Source organism: Paramacrobiotus metropolitanus, unplaced genomic scaffold (genome assembly GCF_019649055.1).
Source record: "Paramacrobiotus metropolitanus isolate TYO unplaced genomic scaffold, Prichtersi_v1.0 Parri_scaffold0000066, whole genome shotgun sequence".
NCBI classification, from domain to species: domain Eukaryota; kingdom Metazoa; phylum Tardigrada; class Eutardigrada; order Parachela; family Macrobiotidae; genus Paramacrobiotus; species Paramacrobiotus metropolitanus.
Window position 1 is genome coordinate 15,037 of NW_026570286.1, and position 21,787 is coordinate 36,823.

The 21,787-nt window shown below is 42.8% G+C and overlaps 4 protein-coding genes and 1 long non-coding RNA gene across 15 annotated transcripts; 3 read left to right on the forward strand and 2 right to left on the reverse strand.

The window, feature by feature from the left end:
* Positions 1–1,407: 1,407 nt before the first annotated feature.
* Positions 1,408–8,643, forward strand: LOC129594169 (voltage-gated potassium channel subunit beta-3-like). Its single transcript, XM_055490764.1, is given in 10 exon segments — positions 1,408–1,460; positions 1,923–2,080; positions 3,960–4,876; positions 5,263–5,748; positions 6,057–6,157; positions 6,440–6,613; positions 6,920–7,010; positions 7,012–7,106; positions 7,404–7,858; positions 8,164–8,643. Coding segments are annotated over 6 exon segments (1,017 nt in total). The 5' UTR covers positions 1,408–1,460; positions 1,923–2,080; positions 3,960–4,876; positions 5,263–5,748; positions 6,057–6,087; the 3' UTR covers positions 8,296–8,643.
* Positions 8,644–8,782: 139 nt separating this feature from the next.
* Positions 8,783–13,418, reverse strand: LOC129594063 (uncharacterized). 9 transcript variants are annotated; one of them, XM_055490615.1, is made up of 10 exons: positions 12,920–13,418; positions 12,727–12,835; positions 12,179–12,518; positions 11,563–11,899; positions 11,188–11,295; positions 10,634–10,735; positions 10,318–10,577; positions 9,915–10,184; positions 9,535–9,767; positions 8,783–9,253 (listed from the first exon to the last, which is right to left on the reverse strand). In XM_055490615.1, the coding sequence occupies exons 1-6, from the start codon at positions 12,939–12,941 to the stop codon at positions 10,668–10,670; spliced, it is 984 nt and encodes a 327-aa protein (XP_055346590.1). In that variant the 5' UTR covers positions 12,942–13,418; the 3' UTR covers positions 8,783–9,253; positions 9,535–9,767; positions 9,915–10,184; positions 10,318–10,577; positions 10,634–10,667. The 9 variants fall into 9 exon arrangements, with proteins under 9 accessions (XP_055346590.1, XP_055346589.1, XP_055346595.1 ...); XM_055490614.1 differs by having other exon boundaries at positions 8,783–9,264; XM_055490620.1 differs by adding an exon at positions 11,100–11,125 and having other exon boundaries at positions 8,783–9,767.
* Positions 13,419–13,639: 221 nt separating this feature from the next.
* LOC129594215 (uncharacterized) lies at positions 13,640–14,887 on the forward strand. The gene is made up of 5 exons (XR_008691174.1): positions 13,640–13,774; positions 13,913–14,036; positions 14,104–14,184; positions 14,285–14,495; positions 14,656–14,887. It is a non-coding gene; the product is annotated as an uncharacterized LOC129594215 (long non-coding RNA).
* Positions 14,888–15,407: 520 nt separating this feature from the next.
* LOC129594080 (uncharacterized) lies at positions 15,408–18,927 on the reverse strand. 3 transcript variants are annotated; one of them, XM_055490641.1, is made up of 5 exons: positions 18,717–18,927; positions 18,439–18,612; positions 18,278–18,357; positions 16,993–17,852; positions 15,408–16,622 (listed from the first exon to the last, which is right to left on the reverse strand). In XM_055490641.1, the coding sequence occupies exons 4-5, from the start codon at positions 17,707–17,709 to the stop codon at positions 15,882–15,884; spliced, it is 1,458 nt and encodes a 485-aa protein (XP_055346616.1). In that variant the 5' UTR covers positions 17,710–17,852; positions 18,278–18,357; positions 18,439–18,612; positions 18,717–18,927; the 3' UTR covers positions 15,408–15,881. The 3 variants fall into 3 exon arrangements, with proteins under 3 accessions (XP_055346616.1, XP_055346614.1, XP_055346615.1); XM_055490639.1 differs by having other exon boundaries at positions 18,439–18,927; XM_055490640.1 differs by having other exon boundaries at positions 18,278–18,927.
* Positions 18,928–19,134: 207 nt separating this feature from the next.
* LOC129594199 (39S ribosomal protein L47, mitochondrial-like) lies at positions 19,135–21,402 on the forward strand. Its single transcript, XM_055490807.1, has 6 exons — positions 19,135–19,554; positions 19,630–19,712; positions 19,873–19,933; positions 20,186–20,282; positions 20,402–20,577; positions 20,984–21,402. The coding sequence occupies exons 1-6, from the start codon at positions 19,373–19,375 to the stop codon at positions 21,207–21,209; spliced, it is 825 nt and encodes a 274-aa protein (XP_055346782.1). The 5' UTR covers positions 19,135–19,372; the 3' UTR covers positions 21,210–21,402.
* Positions 21,403–21,787: the final 385 nt, after the last annotated feature.

Consider the following 21,787-nt stretch of genomic DNA (forward strand, 5'->3'; position numbering starts at 1 on the left):
GGTTATAATTTACGTTACGGTTCCCCAAAAAGCCACCACACGGACCGGTCTAAGCGTTTGTACGGGGTCCAAATTTACGTTTTCACACACATTCCCCCATTGGGTCCGTCAATTATAACCCGGTTAGGTTTTTGATTTTAAACTACCTTTTCAATTGCTTCAGCGGGGGGCGCAGCCCCCCGCACCCCCTGCTAATTGGGGCTCCGCCCCAAACCCCGGCCAGGGGCTTCGCCCCTGGACCCCGGGAACCCGGTTCTCCGGTTCGCCCCGTTACACACTTTAACTTAAAAACGCTTCGCTCGCTCGCTTGATTATACTTCTATATCTATATATGTGCAGATACTGTACATTTCTTCCAACACATTGCACCATCTCATAAGAGCGATGCCGAAAGCGTACAAAACAAGCCGGCTCAATGTGTTCACAAATTCACACCATCGTCCATTCGAGACTTTGGGTACATCATATTATAGTATTCACAAATGCTTGCAGTTGCAATACAACATGCATCCCGATCGGAAGCTGCCTGTAAAACCATCCAGAATATGCTTGTTCGTGGCTCATGAACGGGGTAGCTAGTGCCTGATATAATTTGCATGTAGAGCCGCGGATGAAGTGTAGAATCTTCGTAAATCGGATCACTACTGCTGAGCGCGTGTGTACACTGTCGGATGATTAACCATGGCTCCACGGTCACGTTTAACGTTGGGAATACAAACATCCCACTCCAACGAAAAGGAGGAAGCTGACAAAATAATCCCTGACGACAGTGCGTATACACATAACCCTCAAAAACAATCGCTAGACGGTGATTTGTCAGTTGCCGGCTACGCTCTCGCGATCGATTTTCCCCTCCCCCCCCCCATATATACATGCATACATATAAATTGTGTGGATGTTGATCTTGAAATAGATAATAAATCCAGAGGAGCTTTGCCAACCAAGTTGGCAATTTGCGAAGCAGGCTGTTCAAATAAAAACAAATAACAGAAGAAAAAAGGATAAAATAAGAAAAAAATAAAAAAAATTAAATTAAAAAAATTAAAAAAAATAGAAAAATGAGAAAATAAAAAAATAAAGAAAATTAAAAAATAAAAAAAATAAAAAAATAAAAAAAATAAAATAATGAAATAATAAAATAAGGTGGGGAAAAATCGAGTGGAATATTCTAGACAAACAACCAATCACAGCCTGTAACAAGTACAACCCATCTTGATGACGCGCAGAGTCCCTGACCCCTCCCATACCTATCAAATCTCTCGTAGAGTTCATTCGGATCCACCCTTTACATCGGAACGCTGTCGCGCCCGCTTCACAGAAAAAACTTGCCGGCTGTAGGTATTTATGAATGCTTGCTTCCCGTTGCGGCGGGCAGATTTGTTTGTCATGTGTAAGCGCGTGCGTGATCTACATTCTACACACACTCGCACACAACCGGCAGTGTGATTACAGAGAGATGCGTAGGATACTAGGATGTACCTCGTACAATTATCTAGCGTTTTTATTATATTATGAATGATACAAATAGCGTGTAATGTATAAATGGCACAGTGGGAAAACATTGGTATTTGTCATGGATTTTTACTGTGATAAAGTGTTGTTTAAATAGGGTCGTGCGCTTATGTAGCATATGTATTCCTAACCCGGGAATGAGTGACCATTTGGTATATACACTCTCTCATGTGTCAACCGCGACAAGCGGTCCATGGGATCGTGTTTGTATTATTATTGTATACATATATGCGCAGCCGGATGGATGGGATGTTGTTGGGTTAAATGATCGCAATTAGACAGAGTGCTTGTGGGATGTGCTGGTGTCGGATGTTATCCTTGTTTAAGCTCAATATATATGCCCGGTCTCTTTTCTTGTCCCGTGTGTAGATTTTATTTCTTTTTACCTAATTCTCCGTACGTTTTCGCAGTTGCCTGCACCTTCGACTGTATCCGCGAATCGGTGGCGGCGCGCCCGTTCCCGTCTCCGTCTGGCTACGCTGCACCCAACGCGGCAAAATTCATCGGGATCGGTTTCACGGGCGTTTCTCTCTAGATCCATGCTGGAAAAGCAGTCCATGCAACACCGGTAAGTTTGTACCGCAAATGCTAAAATATATTTGAACATATATCACTAATATATGCTAAAATTTAGGCTGGATCTTACGAGTAATAAAACGTTTATTTTTCTAAAAACTGCTACCAGCTGTGCGTTAATTCTACTGACTGATAAAGTATAAAATTATTTGTATAAACTAGTATTTTGTTCTCCAGTTTATTCAAATTTCAAATCGGATTTTATCAAAACGCAAATACTAGTACAAGCACATGTGTTTGGTGCAACTATAGCTTGTGAAAACTGCGGGCACTGTGTTTTAAAAAACCACTACAATTTTTTAATTGTGAACTGCAAGAGCAATTTTAAAATATTTTGGTTACTGTCGAATTATTGCATTTATATGTACGCTATCCGGCGCATTTATTAACCCGCATGTTGATTAATTACACAAGAAAATAAATGTCTCACCGATTCTCCTATCCAGTTTGCGAAGTAACCGCAAAATTATTAGTATCATAACAAGATGCAGATTTACTTGAAGATTTTTTAACGCACCAGTCCAAATCCACTCGACCAATCATTGTTAACTGTGTCAAATTATTTTAATCACAGTACTAGTAACGTTACGAGAGCGCTGATTATAACCTTTTAATTCATCGTTTAATTCTTTATGCCTAACTAACTAAGTATCTAAGTTTGATGCAACGGATTTGAATATCAGCTTATTTACATGAATTCATGACTTACAGTATTAAGTACTGTAAACGTGTCTTTATTTGCCGTGTAACCATACATATGACATTGTTCGATACTCTACATACTGCTAGTGCTCGTATGCAAATAAACCGATTTTCGAAGTGGTGCACGAGTATGTATTACATCAATTTGCATGCACGTATCGCGCTTTGGATCTTTGTGTCATGCATCCGTAGCTGTCTTTTGGGACTTCCGCCAGTGAATACAAAATTTGACCTACTTTGAAAGTGCAGTTTTAATCCAGTTATATAAGTGTAACGTCTAAATCTGCTCTGATGCCTTTGTTTTTAATTGTCGTTATTAGTGAAAAATTACCCAAGCAATTTATAAGCTTATGTAAATGACGGCGCTCGGCGACTGTAAAGGGAAACTTTTATAACTACTGATCGCGCTGCCGACACATATAGGCCGCCTACAAAAGGATGTTGGATTCCGTAAACATTTTCTTACGCACACAGCACACTTAAAAAGTCTATCGATTTTATTTCTATTAAAAGGATCTAACTTCCGCTTCCACTTGGTTAGCGTAAGTTTTATCCCACTGTTCACTTGAAACTTTCACATGTAGAGCTTTACGCTGGATCCCAGAAACAGCCGTGCAGCTTGGCAAAATCCACCCAGCAGACAGGAATTATATTGATTAAATGACCATGACCTGACTAGTGTGTTCCATAGTCGCAATCCGAAAAGCCAGTCTGTTTTTTATCGCCATACAAAACTTGAAACATTGTATGTCTCTAATTATTATGAAATGTGATGATGTATGCGTACCTATGACTTTGTGCAGCTAGCGCTGCTAGCGTTGATGCTGCCCGAATCTTTCTAACTTTATGTGCCATTACTTATATATATATTTAATTACTTACTTTTCTTCGCACTTTTCTTCCTATATAGCCATACTGGTAATACCTCTTTTAGTTATGTCTGCAAAGGGGTTTCTGTCGTTATTTGCAGTCATATGTATTTATTTGTACATCTCCTTAGCGTATATTCGAAGTAGCACATGTTGTCCGCAACAATTTTGCTAAAAATTTGAACAAATAGTGTAAGTACTCTATTTTTGCATGATAGTCCTTGGTCTCCAGTACTATTATTATGGCACAATACAGTCACAGGTTTCCATAAAAGTGAAAGAATTGTACTGAATACACAGCCTCAGCCGACTACGGAAATGGGCGGCCTAATTACACAGAACATTTCGTCTAAATTGGCCGATGCTGGTGCTGTTCCCATGACAGAGGCCGCGTTCCCGCGTTGGACGTCAATGCTGATCCGTTGGCGCAAAAACTCCGTCGCCCGTACCTCGCCTGTTTCCTGTTGTATCATCTTCCCGACTTCGGTCACCAAACGAGAAGCATCCGGTCCGAGTGGTCCAAGTGTTTCGACGCCAAATGCGCGGAACAGGTAATCTCGAGTGAGTTCCCGATACTTCGCCACTTTATCCTGCTCTGCGCGCGCCGCAGCTGCTCCCGCTTGCTTCGATGTTGCCGCGATGTGCGACAAAGCTACCGTGCACACACATGTGGCGTCCCAGGTCAACATCTTTCCTCTTTCCCATGGGACCAAAGTCACTCCGTCGGGGCGCTTGCCATTGGTTAGGCAAGTACCCGGTGGTTCCAGTTCCGTTTCAATACCGGCGGAAGCAAAGGCGCGCTTTAAAGTGACAGTGATGCAGCTGTGCCTGGGCTTCCGGCCCCGGCTTTTTTTACAACTCAGGCCATGGTATCCTCGCGCATCGGCCCATTCACCACAATTGCAACGGTGTGGAATGGTGACTGGTACGCCGAGACGCAGGCCGACAGCAATTCTAAGTGTGGTGTCGTTTAGGAAGTTACCGAGGGATGCGGCTGGAAGTGCTTCCAGCCATGCGCCATTATCCTTAGTGCTCACACCTCGAAGAGGGGCTTCACTTGACATGTCTGACTGAGCTGCCGCCAGGAGGGTTTCCACCGTGCCGTGGATGATCGGTTCATCCCAAATCTTCTGGTGTTTTCTGGTTTCGAAGGCCGGAAGATCCGCTTTGGTCATTTGTTGCCACTCTTCTGCGGCGCCGCAACAATAAATTTCCGGGTTAGCGTTACAATAAATTTCCTTAGCGTTACCGTGTATAACTTACTATATACAGAATATACCACTAACACACACTGATAAGGTCATTAATTCTGCCGCGCCTTTAATTTAGAAAAGCATCCATAGGATACATAGAAAATAAACGTAATGTTGACGCAACTCTGGAGCAGTATTAAATTTTAATACTACTACAAAAAATATTTTCTGACGACACTGTCCGCTTACAAGGCAATACATACGTATCTGCGAATTATATAATTAAGACGCCTTGACGTACAAGGCACTAACAATAAGTTTAATGATTTATTTCGAGCGTAATTAAATGACAATCTCCAACTCAACAAGCCCTTAAGCTGCCATCCGCGCTGACTACAGCCGCTGTACAGGAGTCTGGGAAATTCCGGTTTACGGATTTCCCGTATCAGCCTGGGCATGGGGCCGGGATTGGGATTGGCGCTGCAGTACGCGCAGATGCAGTTCTTACAGACCGGAACCCTGGCGCCGGTCGTACCGCGCTCATCATCCTCCACCATCACGATGCCCGGCAACGCTGCCGGCGGGGTCAATATGATCGGACTGCAGCTGCAGCTGTCGCAGCCGCAATCCCCTTCCAACACCAGTACCAGCGTATCATTAGTCAACGCCATCAGCCAGAGTTCCATCAAGCGCTACTCCGCTGACAACAACAACAATAACCGTAGCCGCGCCAACACCACCCGCACCGGCATCCAAGCACTGTACAGCCGCTGCGGAGGAGATTGTGGAGCAGATCGCGTCAGTCTGGCCTATGAGTTCGGGGTCAACTATTTTGACGATGCCGACAGTCAGACCAATGGAACGCCGGGTGTGACGACTGCACTTCCGGTTGGCAGGTAATTCGAGTCCAGTGGACATGATACGTGGTTGCTGAAGGGCACATGTAAATGCATTCAGTGGTTATTTACGGATTAACTCAATTATTCGTTTTCTGCACGAATGCGTCATCTTCGGATTATGCGGTAGTTGCTTATAAGAATACAAAAATAAACCGATTATATAAGAAATATAAGTAGTATCTGTATGATTGTATCAAATAACTGTAGCTACATTGTACGCATTCCCTTGAGAGTTAAGAGACCGATTTCAATTGTAATTCTAATTTGTATGTTCAGTATCGCGCACAGTGTTGTCATCATTATAGTATACGCAGACGACTCGGAATGATAAACTGAATGCACTGGACGTTTTCTGTTGAAGAACGGAAACACTTTTGGGAAAAGTCCTCAAAAAGAAGAAATGGAGGTATTAATTGCTTTTAGTAATACAAATAAAATTTCCATGATTTACTAGTGATACTGTGCATAATATAATATTCTGTAGTATTGTACGGTAATATTAATATTATTGTGCATAATAAGCGAATTACGTATCTCAGAAAATCATTATACGCAAACACGTGCTTACTCGACATCGTCCAGATATCTATAATTTTACATACTGATGGTTAAGTATGGTTCAGCCTAATTTTTGCTGTACTTGTATATATGTATTTAGCTGAAGAATTCAATTAGCATTTTTTTGCAGACGCTCATTACGTCATAACGACAAAAATCTGCCGCACGGGAACGGCCGAAACCGAGAAATGACTTTCCCGGAAACACGTGGTGGAATCCTTGCAAGCTAGCCTGGAACGGCTTGGGTTGGCCTATGTAGATGTCGTATTCGCTTGCTGTCGCGATAACTGCACTCCCATGGAAGGTATTAGTTGTACTCCAATATAAAATTTATTTAAATACGCTAACTGGCTTAGTGAAGCTACTGTTATAATGACACTTCTGTTTAAGCGGTACAATACGTAAATCTTTTACAATTGACGGCATTTAGTCGCTCACGGCAATTGCACAGTTGGACAAGCTTGCCGCTGACAATACACTATACATGCTCGGATATATTATATCTATATTTAAATTATTTTGCCCCAATGTTTCAGTGATAAATCATGGTTAATATTTCAGTTGTACGCTTCTTGGATTTTACTGACCGACACCGCCGCTATCTTTTCAGAAATTGTGCGCGCTTTTTCGTGGGTGATCGAAAAAGGATGGGCCTTCTACTGGGCGACAGCCAACTGGAGCCAAGCGGAAATCATGGAAGCCTAATCTCACACCGCCGCTGGCTGACCAGTGTAAATACAATGTGTTTCGCCGGGAGCCGGTGGAATTGGTGATCCCGGAGCTTTTATGCGGAATAGGTAAGAAACAGTGGAAGATAGTGCCCACACTGCCACAGCTAGGATCGTAATTCGTTGATCTTTGACTATGCCATCGCGGCACGCAAAAACCGTTGCACATGTGTGTAGCTCTGTACATCTTACGTACATGTTATCTCTATAACATGGATATATCGACAGTCACGCTGCATTTGACCTTATAAACGATTGGTAATCAAACTGAGGATGGGAACAAATTTAACAAAGGAATCAAGTTATTGCAAAATAAGTACAAACACGGTTCGGTAATACTAGAGCAAATGCAAATAATAATTGTAGGATGCGGCAGTATTACATATTCCCCATTGGCCAACGGTCTAATTGTGGGAGATTACGAGATGGACGACACTACATCCAGTTCGTTGGCCATGCAGCGCTGGGCCTTACTGGAACGCGACACCTCCATCATCGAGCGGGAACGTCGCAACAGCGAAGTGACCTTACACCTGCATAAAATCAAATACCTGCGCCCCATCGCCGATCAGATCGGGTGTTCCCTCAGTCAGCTGGCGATTGCCTGGTGTCTGCGCACCGAACTGGTGCAGTCGGTGCTGATCAGTCCCAGTTCGTTGGAGCAGCTGCGGGATCATCTGCTGGCGCTGTCGGTGCTGGATAAGCTGACACCGGCAGTGTTGGCTGTCATGGAGAAAGTGCTGGGCAATCAGCCGATGCTGGGACTGGCTAAGAACAAGAATGCCACGAAGCCGGGTCAACAGGATAAGCGACGTCGTTGGGTAAGCTCGGTGATTTAGAAAGATTATGATATTATAGTGGAAATGCAGATACTTGCATACCTGCTTGAATATATATCCTGCATAACATAAATAGTAGTAGCAACTCGTTGTATAATTTATACTTTTGTGTGCAGACCTACTACAATTGTACAGGATTCGCCTGCGGTAAACGTAATACTGATGCTTGCCTGTGTAAACCTACCGGTTTATTTGGTGCAGTGATAAATTATCCCACAGAAATTTATTTACTATTAAATTTTGAAAAAAAAAAGAAAATCAATGATGATATAATTGCTTTTTTCTAGTCAATTCATCGAAAAAGCGTCACTTCATCGCCGCGACTGAGCATCAGCCATGCCGGAAATCCTTATGAAGGACGCATCGGATACAGAAAATCCATAGACTATTCCTATGATCGGAGACCTTCGCACATTTAAAACAAAGCCTTGGGAAATATAAAAAATCTCTTGCCAAAGATCTTAGAAAATATTTTTGTGAAGATTATACGGCTGTCCGCCTAACTTTTCTCTAATAATTTCGAAGCAACCAAGACGCTTCGATGAGCTTCCAAGATGATCTTTATTTACGGACAAATTCACAGAACATGTATATTCCTGTTGGAAATATCATTCCTAAGTAGCCAAATTTTATTTTTTTGTAGCACTAATATAATTTGTTTTGATCATGCAGGTAGGTGCGGAGTGCTGACGCTGTAACATAACTTTGTCAAGATGTTGCGCTATCTGATTTGCTACGAGCTGAAGAAATAAAATTAAAAAACACATGCTCAATTTCTCCCTCTAATACTGCAGATGCGGATTAAAAGGAGATTGAAATTTACAATTACAACCGGCTACTGCCCGATAGTATCTTCATGGTATAAGGTACTGTAAGTAATCATCGCCGTCATTTCACCTACTCGAGTAGTGCATATTTATTTTTATTAATCTGGAGGTGTCAAACAGCAGCCAAGATACACCAAATCTAATAAGAACACAAAAGTACAGGTTGACAGCGAACTTTTGGTTACGGTACTCTGTACAAGTACAAGGGTCATTAACAATTCGCAAAAAAATAAACAACTCTCTTCAAACCAAAACAACGCGGTTGTCGAGGTAAGAAACTAATACTCAACGCATCTCGTGTGCACAAAGTAGAATACTAATGAGACATTCAGATTTATACTGAAGTACAGCAAAATAGTCTTCTACTAGCTCTCTTAGATCGCGGAATAGAATTCAATAGATAGATAGTAATCTATAAGTAGCACATTTAACATTAACCAAAATTTTTATTTGAGTTATGAAAAACTATCAATGCTCCACGGAATATGCTACGGTGGTCTTGCGTGTAATTTTTGCACTTTATCCACGTAGAACGTACCAATTGGCGGTCCTTCGACATATCTCGAATTAAAGAAAGGCGATTACCAATATGACACGATTATCTTCCAGATTAATTTACGAACTAATATATTTTTATGAAATGAATACATAAAAAGTACTGAAATTCGTCGCCGAAGGGTTTTTAACATCCACCCTTGGAGCACAATGAGTACAACAGATTTCAAAATTTGAAACCATCTAAATGCACCTGCCCACCATAACGATACTATAATCTTAATCGAACAGTAAGTAATCAGAACTTAGAAGGATAGAATAATACGAGGTACTTACGTCAAGTCATGCTTCTTCAAACAGATTTCCACAGCCCGTCGCACTTCCGACACACCATGCCGGCTATTTCACAAGCGCATGAACACAAAGCGCATTTCCAAGCGTCAATGGATATTTTAGCGGACCGGAACAGTAATGTTAGCGATGGCGAGATCGATCTGCACGGATTACGCATGGATGAAGTGGGCACGGCACTGGAGGACTTTTTTGCTCGTAAGCATAAAAGCAAAGAACTGAAGATCATCGCGGGACGTGGCATGCACAAACACCATCATGTTATATAACAAAATCGTGCGAAGTGAATCAAACCAGGTCCACATCAGACACATGAAAAGCGGCGCCGACTATTTGATATACAAAATTCAAAGAAACTGCGGTACCTTTTGCAGATAGTACGCTGCAGCCCCACCACCCAGCTTCTGATCTTTGTAAGCATTCCCGGCTCTAGCACCGTACTCCAGAGCTTTTTGCTGCAGTTCCAGCGCTTTTTGTCGCTTTCCATAGTAATCAACTGGATCAGTTCTGGGACCTTTATTTGTAACAATTTCCGCTGAGTTACTACCGATCGGCTTCACGTTAATGACCTTCCCGGCACTGCTCGGTCGGGGAAATCGTGTGGGAGATCCATCCGGTGGATCATCCAGTGATTTCTGCAATAAAAACACATTTAATTTATGTACATTTCATGTTTTGCTTCTGCACATTCCTTCGTTTTTCACAAGACATACATTCGTCCATAAACCGTATCTCGACATGATCAGCTTAGTTTTTACATACGAGTACTTGCAAAACTTCCAAATCTTTACTGCGCTGTGGAAAATTGCTGGCAAAGACGTTCTTTGGTTTGGAATTCAGCGGTGGAAAGGCGGAGTCGGACGATAAGGTATCAAATACAACCGACAAGCTCAGTCAAAGAAGCAGTCGAATAAGAAACTGGAATTCACTAACTTGTAAGATTTGAGCAGAACACCGGCATATCTCGACTGCAGTCCATCATCCGACTGGTACATTAACGCAGAAGCCACATCCAGTCCCCGGTACTCCTGTTCGCATAAGTCTACATACAGGCTTCTCTGGAAATGTTTTGGCATAGCATTACCGATTCCTTCTCCATTAGCTGCAGCGCCAGCGTCTCATCCATGATTTCTTTCATACTCCTGCTTTTCAAATCTTGGTCTGCATACGTCTCGTGCTCCAAATCCTGCAAAAACAGATTTTGCAACAATGTCAACAGAAAGTCAAATTTTACAAGAACGGACAACTTCATCAGTCTGAAAGTCAAACGGCAAATCTTCAAACTTTAACATTAAAAACAGTGCTCGAAAGCACCAAGCCACACTTGCATCTAAACAGGCAAACAAAACTTACAGAAACAAAGCCACTACATCGAGTTTATCAAAAGAAACAAAAATGATATTGTATAAGGACGTTTGAAAATCAGACTGAAGACACTGCGCAGCTAAAATTAATTAGTGCTCCGTAAAATTGTGCAAATCATTCAATCAGAACGTTGCATGAAGCAAGGCCCAGACGGCAACAGGCTACGATTGAAATCAGATACGCACCTGCAGAGCTTTTGCCAAATGTTAATCTTAAAAACGAAAACACAATAGTGAAACCTTAGCCTCTAAGTATCCCATAATTTCGCCATACCCGAATTGTCTGTGATCTCCGCCTGCATCGCGTTAGCTTCTTGGGTGTTTTTCCACGCCTGATACAGTCTGTACGCAGTTTCCATGCCCAAGTTGATTGTAAGATTATCTATTGATAAAACAGATTATCCATTGATAAGTGATACAGCAAAGTGCAGATTATCAAAAACTGCCCAATTAAACGTTACAACAACTTAATATTTCAATTCAATGCAACAATAGTCTAAATTAGAAGCCCATATAAATTTCAGAATTGAACTGCGGCACCGATATCAATAATTAATTTCATTCTTATCACTTTCGAGTAGCGACCCAAATCTTATCTTTCCACTTCCAGCTAACAATAAGACAGTACGTATCGGTGGAAATAACTTACTGCTGTCGTTCGTGTCGATAGACACCTGCATAAGTCCAAAAGTCATCATCAATCGACAAGCCAAATCCTTGTCCAGCTGCAGACTCATGGGCGCTGAGTAAAATGCGCTTTCACCGTTTCCGGCAAGATTGTTATCGCTAGCCTCGTCGCCCAAAACAGTGTCGTTCAGCTGGTTGATTTCGCTCGTAAACCCATCATTCTCGCCGGTCGGATTCGCATCGGCCGGCCATGCGAAGGGCGAATACCGGTTCTCCTTGTCCATCATACGACTTCCACTGGAAGATGAATCTTCCAGCGCCGAAGATGATGTCGACTCCAAATAATCAATATCCGTGCTCTAAAGCAAAAAACGAAGCACTTCCATAACACGAAAATCATTACCTTTGCACGGTTGTTAATAAACGCAAAAATGAGTATCAATCAGCATAGCACCGAGATTACAAAATTTTTAAAAGCTTATAATTTATAAACAACAACAAACATTTACAGCAGTATTAAATCTAGCCCGTTCTCTTCAGCAAAAACTACAAAACAATAGCCAATACTAATAATTTCAGAAGTACTCAATATTATTAAGTTACAAATGTTTATAGTTCTTTTAGACTGAAGATTTTACCTGCGATTTGCCGCACGAGCTGCTATCCGACTGCCACAACGGTGCCTGGAATTTCACGGACTGCGCACTGCGTTCGCTCGATGTGGAGCGGATTTCGTCGGGTACTGTCGTATCAACCAATAATGTAATCTCTTGTGCCTGTGGCATGTTAGGCAGACAATTATATCCATCTCCTAGGACGATCGTTTCGTTCGGATCAGAAAGACGATTTCTCTCCACGTCTGTGCCTGTTTCGCTCAATTCAGATGACAAAACTTCCGGGGTTTTCACCAGAGTTCTGCGCAGCTCTTCATCCATTTCCTTCAGGATGATCATCGTTTTCTGCATGTCGCCTTTGCAGCTAATACAAAATGAAAGGAAAAAATGACGAAATGTATGCAGTCTGTTACCAGTACCTGTAATCGTCAATTACGTTATTATACCTGTTACGGTCTGCTAAGAGCTGCATGGCTGGTACGAATTATAAAACAATTTTTTAAAAATAGTAATATCATCTATCATGAACCATGGTACACCTGTCAAGACGTTTATCTTATTTTAAAACTTACTCTTCAAGCGTCAGCTGAATAACATCCGCTGCGATGTCAGGGAAGAACTGCTGCAGAGTTGAAAGTTTGCTTTCCGTGAGCGCCTTCGCTCGTGCTGCAATACGTTGGTCTGCATCATTTCCAGATAAGTGGCACTTATGATTTGTCAAATGCCACAAATGAAACCCAGACACCGACAAGCATAAAACCTTACCAGATTTCTTTCGCGAACTCATTTTTCTTGAGATGGTCCCACTACCAACAATTTCGACTACCTAGTTGCGTGATAAGCGTGGGTGATAACTGTCCTGGCAGGCAGAGAGGAAACAACAGTCCGACTGTCCGAGTCCAACCAAACACCAGAAGTCGAGTAAACCAAATCAGAATTCAAAATCACGATTAAGAAAGATTTTAAAGCTATGATGTTCAAGTTGTGGGAAATACGATGAAAAGGAACAAAACTAAAAGCGGTACTGAAAAGCAAAAATTTCGATATTTCAATTTACAGCTGATTTTCCGTCCCGATATGGTCTTTACTTTGCAGTTTGCACCATATTAAGCCTGTTTTTTTGGGCACATTTCTCCCGTACTTTATTTCAATAGCGTGATAACAATATCAAGATCTAATAACGGTCAAACGAAACAACATTCTCGACGGTCCCCATTAATACTGAAGCAGCATTACCACGTTGAATTGCTAAAGAGATGTTCTGTTTCAAAAACTCCAGACTACGAATCTGGGCACATTGGTTGAGAAAGTGCATATTGTGCACGATGCACACAACTTCGCACCCGTGGGAGTGCTCAAGCGTGGCATATTTGCACCCAGACAAGGTGAGGACTACGTGAAAAAGCTTTCGCATGGGTGCACCGTGCACAGTGCACACGAACAGGGTGTTCTAATCTAGGTAAAACCTGCTTTTTGCTTGTCAGTTCTGCCGTTTCTTCGTCTTATTTCGGGATCGTTTGAGTTGGAAACCTGCAAGACTGCAACGAAGAACTCCTACATAATTCTCCTGTCTTCTTTTTCCTATAATCTTTTGGTGTGGTTGTAGTTTTATTTAAAAAGGTTAAGTATAGCACAGTATGGTAGAGAATTGAAATTTACTGTAACTAAACTTTCTGGAGTACTGGACTGCAGTTTGGTATCCCTTTGGCTGTATTCGCTTTTTAACCCCCTTTGTCAGTTTTTCCTTTCCGCTTGCAGTTGCTGCTTTTGCATAGCTCGTTGGTGTAAAGAGTGATTCATTGATCCTGGATTATTAGCAAAGTTAATAGAGGACACTTAATACGGACGTCGCTCGATCTGTCGATGCTAACTCCCATTTTAAGTAAGTATTGCATTTTGTTCGATTCTTCCGATCTTGATTTTCGCTCACGTAGATACGTATCGCTCAGATTCGCTTTCCTTGGGACCGACGCCCTAGACAATGGCACAGGCCCAGAACCTAGAATACCAAGAAGTTGCTATTATTTTCCGTAAGTTTTTCTGCCATTTGTAGCATGGTCATAATGGCTAAATAATTAAATTTTTACGTTGGCGACTGTCCCACAAATTAAAAACATTTTTTTATTGCAGAACAGCAGGAGGCAAGCATCCTCCGCACCCAGCCCGCCGAAGCCGAAGCACTTCGTCTTCAGCTGGTTGCGGCGGTCGAGCAGGAATTCCAGTTGCAGCCAGTACTGTGCCACTGGATGTTAGGGATGGTTCCATACCATTTTTACTTCTCTACGATTTCTCCACAAGTGGGAAACCATGGCGTTTTGGGCACATTCCTGCTTAATTTCATGTAAGTGTGCAGTGCTACTGTGCCTAAATCTGGCGCGGTACATAAGCACCGTGTATAGCCACAACGTCATATTCCAGTCGGCTAACGCAACCAGTACAGGGTTATTTAGATGCACTACTGATATATATCATGTAAGTCGCCAACCTGAACTGTTTTGCAGTCGTCAGAACGCCGCTATGCTGCCACAAGTGGGATTGCGTACCTCCCGTGCGACTTCATCAGGGATATTACTCCCCCACCCTCCAGTAGCGGGCGAATAAATAGCCCTTTTTTTGGGTGAGGTGAAAAATTGCTCCCTTAAAATTGTGAAAAATTGTATCTCTTCGTGATAGTGCTACTGGTGTAATACTGCGCTGGATCTTGTTCGATTCTCAATAAAAATAAACAGTGTTTATTTCACAATTGTCGTGCTAGTGTTCTAGACCTAGTGTTACTGCTTAGATAACGATATTAGGGAAAAGCCACTTTTGTCACCATTAGTAATTCAGGGCTTAGATGAATCGGTTTTGTAACGATTTAATGGATAAGATTATCGTGTTTATTAGCACATACAGTTTTTAATGTCGTTGTACTCCTCTGAGTGCTCTCTGGGTAATTCTGTACGACAAGCAGTTGAAATAGTCGCGTTTATTTATGGTATTACAGACCACTTGCCGGTATATTAATTGTTCTACCGCTGTTCGATCGACAATATTACTGCGCGATGCACCCACGTTTGAGAAAGACCGTATCGATCGAAATTTGTCCGTTCCTGTCATCCCTCGTTGTCTCCTTCGGGTTTGATTATTTACGACAAGATCAGCTTTTTAAATTGATCCATTTGAGAGCTCCGCAACGTTGTAAGCGTGTTGCCCAAGGCACAACATATCAGACTAATAACAACACTCGTACGCAGCAGCATGGAAGGCGTCTCAACCACTCTTTTATTTGCTAATGACCAGCTACTAGCTAGTAATAAAATGTTAATTTTAGTTGATATACATTAAGAGAAACACATAAAAAACAGTTAACAGTAACAGAAAAGAGCGTCCAGAAATACGAGAGAAGAGATGATCAGAAACATTTTACAAAGAGGATAGATAATTTCGTGGCCAATTAAGGGTGCATCACCCCGGGAAAGATACCGGTATATTTCACTGCATTAAGGAAAGAGGAAGTGGCGCACTGCAGCCAAAGGCAGCCCACCGAACGCGTGGAGGCGCACGTGAGAACAGGACGCCGTTATTCATCCCATTTTCCCTGATCCACCACCGGAATCCATTTTGACCAATAACCACATCAGAATCCGTCTTCCAATCGCAACACGCGGGGACAAATCAACAGGACACAAAACAACAACAACTGAATCTTCTTTGCAGGTCATAACAACTAAAAAACATAGTCTTTTCAATCCTTCTCCGGCAGAGGACGTAGCGCCTGTAACTCCGCCGCACCATCCACTGACTGGCGCGGTTCATTGCGCAATTTGACTGACAGCCAGCCGTCGGGCATCACCATGAAGAGGAAGGCCAGCACGACCAGGCCGGTCCCGAGAATCTGCAGTAATCCCATCGGCTCCGCGTGCACGACGGTATCGATGCCGGTGTTGAGTGCCACGATGAGCACTTCCGATACCGACATGAAGAACGGCGTGGACAGCGCCAGCCCGTAGGCATACGAGATGGAGCTGACGTATGATCCGCACCAGGCGGCCACACTGATGCCCAGCGGCATTTCATGCCATTTCCACTCCTCAAATCCCGTCAGGTGCATGGACAACGGCACGGGGAAGTACATGATGGATATCATCAGCGACATGCAGGACATAATGAAGGACACTTGCACTAAATCGGCCACCGGATAGGCGAGTTTAAATGCCAACTGGTGCAGGGAATAGAAGACTGCGGCGCAGATACCGAACAGGACACCCAAGTACATCTGCGAGGTGGCGGCGCAACGCTCCACGCTGTAGACCGTGGTCGCCGCTTCGGACATCTCTCCCGCTGGAGTGGACGGTAGAGTTACATCAGCATTTCCGGTCATATTGGACTGCACTGTGGCATTGGCCGGGGGTGCACATTGGGGAGTCGCGCTCGTTGCATATGCAATCAGGCCGATGCCGGCAAAGGCGACCACCACGAAAATGCCCTACGAAGCCAAGCATACCAAATTGTCGTTAAGCATGCAAATTCTCATTCATCCCATTTGCACATCCTTTTCACCCCGTTGTTCACTGGTAAGTAGTTCTAGTTATGCGCATCAATACACTGCAATAGCCTACACAATCAATATCATGCAGAGCGGCGTTTAAACGCCACATCGATCGGGGGTTAAAAATATGTGGTTCAACCGGGAAAAAGCAGCCGATAATTAAAGGAGCACCTGTCCGCTAAATGCGCAAGCCGACCAGGCGGCCGCCAATTAACCCCGGCATAGCGTGACAAAGATAAGGGAACATCAAGCAGGCCGCCCGTCAGCAGTCTGCGCACCCCGAAGCGCTTCCTCAACTGCGACTCACCTTGACAAGGAGCATCTTGTTTTTGAGCACCAGCCAGGACAGTACGTAGGAAAATGCCACCGCACCGGAGCACAGCGCCGCCACGATGGAGGTGGGCGCGTACACCATCCCCACCACCCAGCCGATCTGCATCAGCAGCATGGAAATGGACATGGGGAAGTATTTCCGCAAGATCAACCACAAGGTGATCTTGCCCTGATGATTACGCAGGGTCTTGGTGCAGTGCCTCCAGATGGTCTGCACAGCGACCGGCTGGCGACGACAGGCGCGAATCAGAATGGTAATGAGCAGCACTGACGGGAAGGCCAGCACCCGCAGTGTCACTTTACACCAGACAAAGAGGAACGGCGCTTTATACTTGAAGACATTCTTCGAGAAGGCAATGCGTGTCAACTGGCCCGTCATCACCACCAACCCAATGTACACCATCAGTAGAAACAACGCCAGCAGCCAGTTTTTATGCGCCTGCCGTTCACTGACAATAACGTCGCCTTCCGGCGGCGCCGACTGGACAACATCCTTGGCGTCCTTTTTCCGACTGGCCTCCTTACTCAGCGGTTTCGCGTGGTCGACAATGTCTGGCAGATCGGGACTGTCGTCCGAACTGGCCGTAATGACGATCTTGGGAGCGGCTTTCTTCAGGAAATTATTGGTGTCATCGCGTGCCTGTCGATCGCTGGCTTTACTACTGCTGCGGCCCATTCTTCTCACCAGCATACCACACGGGAACCGAGACAGCGCACACAATTTTCAGATAATAATACAAAATGTAGACGCTCGGTCAAGCACAAAAACCGCATCAATCCATGGGAGTTAAAAGGTCGATGCAATCATAATGCTATTCAACAGTCCATCACGATCTGCAAACAAGCGAAATCAGAGCAATCACACTGCATCCATGTCAGGCCGTGGCGGTGAGTGTATACAACACCGAGTAATTCTCATTTAACTGATTTTACAAAACCGACGTTCCACCGGACCTTGAACGCCACGTTTCCTCATAATCGGACGTTTCAATCGATAAATCATAATATTACGCGATTTTAACGTGTATCAAAATTAAATTTTTTTTCCGAGTTAGTTATTAACTTATTAGCATATCCGCCATATCGACCTTCGTTTCGATTCACTCATTAATAAAAACATTACATAAAATGAAAAAACAGGAAAAACATTTTAAAGAACAATAAAAATATAAATAATAAATAAATATAAAAATTAATAGTTCTTTAGTTTATGAAATTTTTACCTGTTTTTGACCCGTAAATTACCGAATTCGGCTTACCTGAATTAACACAATGAGTCACATCACTCCACGCGCAATTGGATAATGAGCGGTTTGAAACTATTGTCAGCCTTACAATCCTAAAGGAAGCAAATACAGGCTGCCTTGAAAAAAAACCGCAGTCGCACAGATCGGATGTAAATGAAAAACGCCTACCGCACCTAAATTAGAAAAGACAACCGCTGCCAACCAGGATTCGTATGACAAGTCCAAATCAATTTCTCTGATACACGCCTTTCACAGACGTGGGATAACGCGAGTTAATCCGGAACGCGGTTATGCACAGGATCACATAGAAAAACGGACGGAGTATGCCTCGATCGACGGCAAAAATCCTGAAGAATAATATGGCGTATTACCGGGACGGTGAGGTCTAATCAGCGTGTGATGGATTATGAGTGGAAGATGCGCTCCCTCTGTCTCATGATCATCACCGTACCTTCCTGTTCCACTCGGTATCTGGCGGTGCGAACTGAAGTGCGGAATAAGTAACTCTAATTATGTACTCAAAATTAATCAGAAATTCGGGGATAAACGGTAGAACCGCTGGAAACCAACCCAACAGACAAGATCAACCGATAGAAATCATTGCACAATAAAGATGAATAATTCAAAAAGACAATCCAGGAAATCGTGGATTCATAAGTAATTTGCTGCTGGTTTATCCATCGTTAGGTAACGGACTCAGTGGCGCCCACCCACAGGGGTGGTACAACGACTTTGATTCGTATACGCTATACAGCTCAGGATCGAAACCGCCTGCTCAGGAGGGCAGCTGTTGCGGCTGAATTTCCTAAGAAGCTGCTTGCGTTTTTCAGTTTTCTGAGTTTTCTCCTGCTCTTTTCGATGGGCTTGAACTTTTGCTGAGTTTTGCAGTTTCAAAGTTTCTGATGGTATTTAAATGTATTTTTGATAATTTTCCTTTCGAATTTGTTCAAGCGATGAAGTTTTAACGTAATAAATTGTTATCGAGAATAATAATCTATTTATAATCGTATCGTCCATTTTTTTCTGCAAGCACAGAGCTCTGAAGGGATTCATAAAAGATTCATTTCACCGCTCGTAATTTCTCGTCGCAACATACATGTTGCAACCATGACTCTTCTGAGTTCGAGACTTTTTATCTCTACGAAGCCTCACTCAGCCATTAGTTGTTTGCTGAACAATTTGTTTCGCTCGGTGGAAAACTGTGCAGTTTTATCGCAAAAAGATTCAAGTTTCCCGATCTCCTCAAGCGGAAAAGGACCGCTGCTAAGTCCGCGAGCACCACTTCGACAGTGAGAGCTTATCTGGATTTGCTTTATCTCTGCTGACTCTGCTCCTTCCATAATCTGCTTGTTTATCTGTTGCAGTTTTCACACTACACCGAAAAGATGGGATTTGATGGAGTTTTTTGATGAACAGAAAAACTGGGGAGCAAGGGACGTCCGTTCGGGTATGAAAATGGCTCCAGTCTTGTGAAAGTTGGGAAAATTCAGGGCCCCACGATTTGTCCTATGTTGTAAAATATTTAATGCAGCTTGTGGTGCACGGTGAAAGTACTATCCACGGCTTCGGAATTGATTATCAGATGTTTGTTATAAATTTTTGAACAGGCCGCTCGTGGACCAAAGATGATTTGCGGTTGAAAAGCAACACTGATCTGCATAAATTATGGTGAGTTTTTTTAAAACTTTGGTTCGAAGTGCAGTAAATTTTGTTTGATGCAAATGGATCAGTCGCGCATTGGACGTTAACGAGTAATTATTGAAATAATGCACATTATATCATTTGAAATGCATGCGTTAGTTTGTGTGCATATGCTGCAGAATTGTGTCATTTCAACTTGATAGGAAATAATTGTCAGAAAATACTTTTATCCTAATTTGCAACGGATACTTATCATGCTATCATTATTATTTTGAACAGGCTAGTCTTGTACAAAGAGCGGAACATGCTGTACACGATGCAGGCAGAGTACGAGCGGTTAGTGGAGCTCTTTCCCAATCCCGAGCGTATCGACAAAGTAAGCAGTGTGCAATTCGGCGCACACTGGTTTCTGTGACCGACTGGATTTTTTTTATTATATTTGAATAACCAGCGGTTGTTGATGTGCACAGATTTTGATAATGATATTTTTTGCAGGTGGAGGAGAGTATGAGCAATCTGCAGGCAGTGGTGGACGAGAGGAATCGCGCCGTGAAACTGCTGGAAGTCGGTGTTACCGGTGAAGCACCGAAGCGGACTGTGTACAGCGGTCTCGGTCGGCGATACGAATACACCTATTCGGAGCATCTGATGCCGTACTGGCGGAATGCAAAGTGAGCAGTTATTTTTATAGTTTCTAGGGATATTTTTGCGTGAAATAATTTGCTGTACCGTGGGTAGCCAATTTGATACTGTAAGTGTACTCTGTCATAAAAGTATGTTAGTATTGTCACAATACCGTTATACACAAAGTAACACAATACATTTGTGTGCTGGTATAGTTGTGATTGTGAGAAACATGCGGTGAAGGCCTTTTCGAAAAATTTTATACTCATGTAGCAGTGGCTTCGTCAGTTTGACGATATTTTTTGAAAATGCATTGTAAGTTGTTTCATGAGTATGATTTTTTCTAACCTCAGTGAATTCACGTCACATTTTTTACAAATTCTGGTTCTACAAAGTTGACTGCATTGTGAAATTTAACTGTAGCAATGTTTAACTTTTACTTGGGATTTGCAGACATTTTAAACGGCGCTACGAACAAGTGACGACAGGCGCCAAACGTGACTTCTTGTTAAAATTATGGGCGAAAAACAGGAAGGCGCGACAGCAGCTGCAGAAAAAGCAGATTGCTATTCTTTCCAAAGCAAAGGATGAATATCCCGATGAAGAAGTCTGGCAGCAGGGATTGGATGTCAATGAGATGAAGCTGAAAGATGTCTACCATAGTAAAATGTCTGACTAAGCAGTTTTCTGCAGCGTCGCTGTACGATCGTGGCGTAAGAACGTTTTCCAGTGGGAAAGATTGTTCTGCTCTGTAATATCCTGCGGTGTCATGTATACATTACTTTCTAATGTAAAACCATTTACGAATGCCTGAAATGATGATATTTTGTTGTGTGGTTATGAGGAAGCGATTAAACTGCACTTCAGCAATGTACAGTTTAATCGTTCTGCCCGGTACAATGTGGTATACGTTGGTGCTGTAATAATGCACTTGGGAAATTAGAAACTGTGGATTTGATTACAGACTTGCAATACTTGCCCGAATAGCTAAATTGGGGCAGTGTCATGCTTACCGACAGTTTACGAAAACGTTTAGTTATTCACAAATTACTCTCTGTTGTCGAGATAATTTGCCCCTTTGCGCTTTGCCTATGTCGCAAATATATTTGGATATGAATATTTCAACATTTTACCTCTTGTGACCTATTATTCTAGTTTCTGTATGCATGCATTCGGCTATAAAAGTATAATCCACAGGTACGAGATATCCATCAATGATAATTATGTAACGTTATAGGGGTTATCGACGTTATTCGG